This window comes from Gavialis gangeticus, unplaced genomic scaffold (assembly GCF_001723915.1).
Source record: "Gavialis gangeticus isolate Ggan-Ray unplaced genomic scaffold, GavGan_comp1, whole genome shotgun sequence".
Taxonomy (NCBI): Eukaryota; Metazoa; Chordata; order Crocodylia; family Gavialidae; genus Gavialis; species Gavialis gangeticus.
In genome coordinates this window covers 101295980-101298897 of record NW_017729031.1, presented here as the reverse complement: position 1 = coordinate 101298897, position 2918 = coordinate 101295980, and the positions used below count along the sequence as shown (strand labels likewise).

The 2918-nt window shown below is 36.8% G+C and overlaps 1 protein-coding gene across 2 annotated transcripts in view; it reads right to left on the bottom strand.

The window, feature by feature from the left end:
- The window catches only part of KLF7 (Kruppel like factor 7), a 105006-nt gene that overhangs the window by 26524 nt on the left and 75564 nt on the right, over nucleotides 1-2918 (bottom strand). Inside the window, exon 3 of one of the 2 annotated variants that reach the window (XM_019523458.1) lies at nucleotides 2537-2587. The exons of the other annotated variant lie outside the window; for it this stretch is intronic. Within the exon in view, the coding sequence (XP_019379003.1) occupies nucleotides 2537-2587 (51 nt within the window). The remainder of the gene's footprint in view (nucleotides 1-2536; nucleotides 2588-2918) is intronic. 2 annotated transcript variants of the gene reach the window in all.

The window sequence follows — 2918 nt, the reverse complement described above, 5'->3', positions numbered from 1 at the left end:
CTGAAATACAAGCAATGAAAATGGCTATTTAGAAGTCTCAGCATAAATTTATATAACACAGCATTATGGCAAAGATCTGTTGTTTGTGCATTTGCAGTCGATGCCCACAGATTCTTAATAAATTATAGGCAACATATAAAGGCTCAGTATCAGTTAATAGAGCTGGTGAAAACAATATAAAATATTTGCTCAAAACAGTGCTAACATTTTAAATCATTTTGTTCCACAAGTTCTGCAATGATTTGTTGTTGTTTATTCACAATTTTTCTATTTTGAAATTGTTTAGTATTCATTTTCTGTCTCACCTCCTCCCAATTTGCTACTGAAAAAAGGGGAGAAAGATGGAAGGAGAAAAAGGGGAGAGTTAACAAGGGAGTAAAGGAAAAAATGAAAATGAAAATATAAACTCATATTTTTTTCATTTTACAGTTTTGTCAAAAATAAGGGGCATAATCTATTCCAAATAGTTTTACAAGGATTTCCAATTTGGAAAATAAAACAACCTTTTCCAAAAAATTTTTTTCGTTAAAATGCAAGTTCTGCTAGTGATGCCCTGTTGCAGTCCATGTTACCAGAGGATATTATGCAAACTGGTTGTTTCGTTGGGACTTTGGATGCAGTCTTAGACATTATCTCTTTTTACTTTTATGGGAGATGAAAACCCCAGCTCAGAAACCATCTGGGACAACAAACTGTATCATGTAAAGTTACTATATGTTGGTAAATGGACACACATTCATCAACAACATCCATCATCTGCTGACCAAGTAATCTATGTAATAGATTTCTCTTGCTTGATCTAAAGTCCACACTGAAGCCAATGGAAAGACTCTCTGGACACTAAACGGTACTGAAAATGCAGACAAAAATATGGCAATTATATCACACTTGTGCAAGGGGCTGTTTTCAGAACTTAATCCATCCAAAAGTTTTCACTAGAAAGTTCACTGATAAGTATTCTGGGCAAGGGCCATTTTCCATAGCAAATGCCAACTTTCCACTCCCAGTTATTAGTGTTATTTTTTTTCAAATGGTTTTCTAAAGCTAAAGTGTTTTCCTGCCTCCCCAGCCCTCTCCCTTTTCAGACTTCTTAGGTCTACAAAAGTGAAAGTTTTGAAAAGTTATAGATGACTAAAACAGATGACAAAAGTAGAAAATGTATGCAAAATTAACTACCATGTGCACTTCTGATTTCATGTGCTAACAAAATGTATGCAGACAAATTATTATTAAGTACACAGACAAATATATCATCCACTTTAAATAGAAATCTTTATGCTTCAGATGCCTCTAGTGCATTAATACTGATTTAATGAACACAGGAATCGCCGTACTGAGATTGCCGAAATGTCCATCTAATTCCAACTCCTGTCTTTGTCAGAGGTACATGACCACATGTTTCAGAGCAAGGTGTAAAATTCCTGATTAAATTTGTAATTGTTCAGTATTATACAATGAAAAGATACTTCTTTCAAAGCTCAGCTTGTGATCACCTTTACCTTGAAACATGAGTCCTTTTAAATGTTAGTGTAGCTAATATAGCCGCAGATATTTTATGGTAAGGGCCCAGACTTCAAATGTGCATTCCAAAAATTTGGTGTCTAACTGGGTTAAGATTACTGAAGTAGCGGTTTCACAGTTGCGTGCCTATCTACAGATTTGCCATCCCAGTTTGAAAAATGACTCACAACTGTTTAATCATTTCATTCGTTTTAAGACATTTGCCTTGAAATCTTCTAGTTGTTTACATGCACTTTTAATTAAATGTTGAAAAAAATACTTCCCCTTTTCTGTTTTAAAGAAAACTTGCAAAGCAAAGCAATTGGGTTTGTGCTCTCTTGGGCATCATTATAACGTATAAAGCTGGCCTGTGAGCAGACAATGGACTTGAGCTTGCTGGGCTTGATTCCCTGATTATACAAAGATTTCTGGATGCCCTTTGAGATTTGTGGATAATCTGAATTCTACTATGTACTTCTGCTTTCTCCATTCCAAACCAAGTAGGCTATCTTTTCAAAAACCTCCTTATTTGGAAGTCTCTGTCTCAATCATTTTTAAATCTATCACAATGTATTATAGCTTACCAGGTGGTTACCAAAGTTCCTTCACATCTTTTTGTGAGTGGCCTCAAACCAAAAGCCTTTTGAAGAAGTTAACAAGCCTTCTCCTGTGCTCTCCAAGAATTGCAGTAGGTTAGAAAGACACAATTTTAACTTACACAACAATACTAGCTTGCCTCCCTACCATCCTTGTCCTTTATCTCGCTTTAAATTAATTTTCCTATCTGCTTTTCCTTGTGTCACCTTAAGGCTCACATACCTCTATCATACGCAAGCACCCTTAGCTTAATATTTTAGTGTAGGCACAATACTTGAACACCAGTCATTCCCCAGGGATAAACATGTTTTTAATATTGTGATTAGAAGCTCAGATACTATGGCTATGACTTATTCTAAAATACTCAGATTAGTCGCATCCAATCCCAGAGATTGCAATTTAACATCTAGAGCTGGTTCCATATCTGACTGGTCCTCACCTTTGCTATGTGTGAAGAGCATCTTCGGGGGAAATATTTCTCCATCACCCTCTGTTGAAAAAAAATGATGCAAAGAAACAATTTAGGGACAGATTCTGTTGCCTTTACCTCTGCTTACTACTTCTTTACTCTGCAAGTAGCGTCTTGGATTTTAGTGGGACTATTCCCGGGATTAATGGCAATTCATTGGGAGTAAAGACAGGAAAATCTGCCCCTTAGCTTTGCTGCCATTGCTTTCTATTCTTTCCTGTGTATCCAGACCCTTCCCATTGTGGGGGCCCTAACCAGCTCACTCACTCTCTGTGGGCTTCATAGTTTCATAGTTGGAAGGGTCGGAAGGGACATGAGCAGATCATCAAGTCTGACCCCCTGCCTTGGCAGG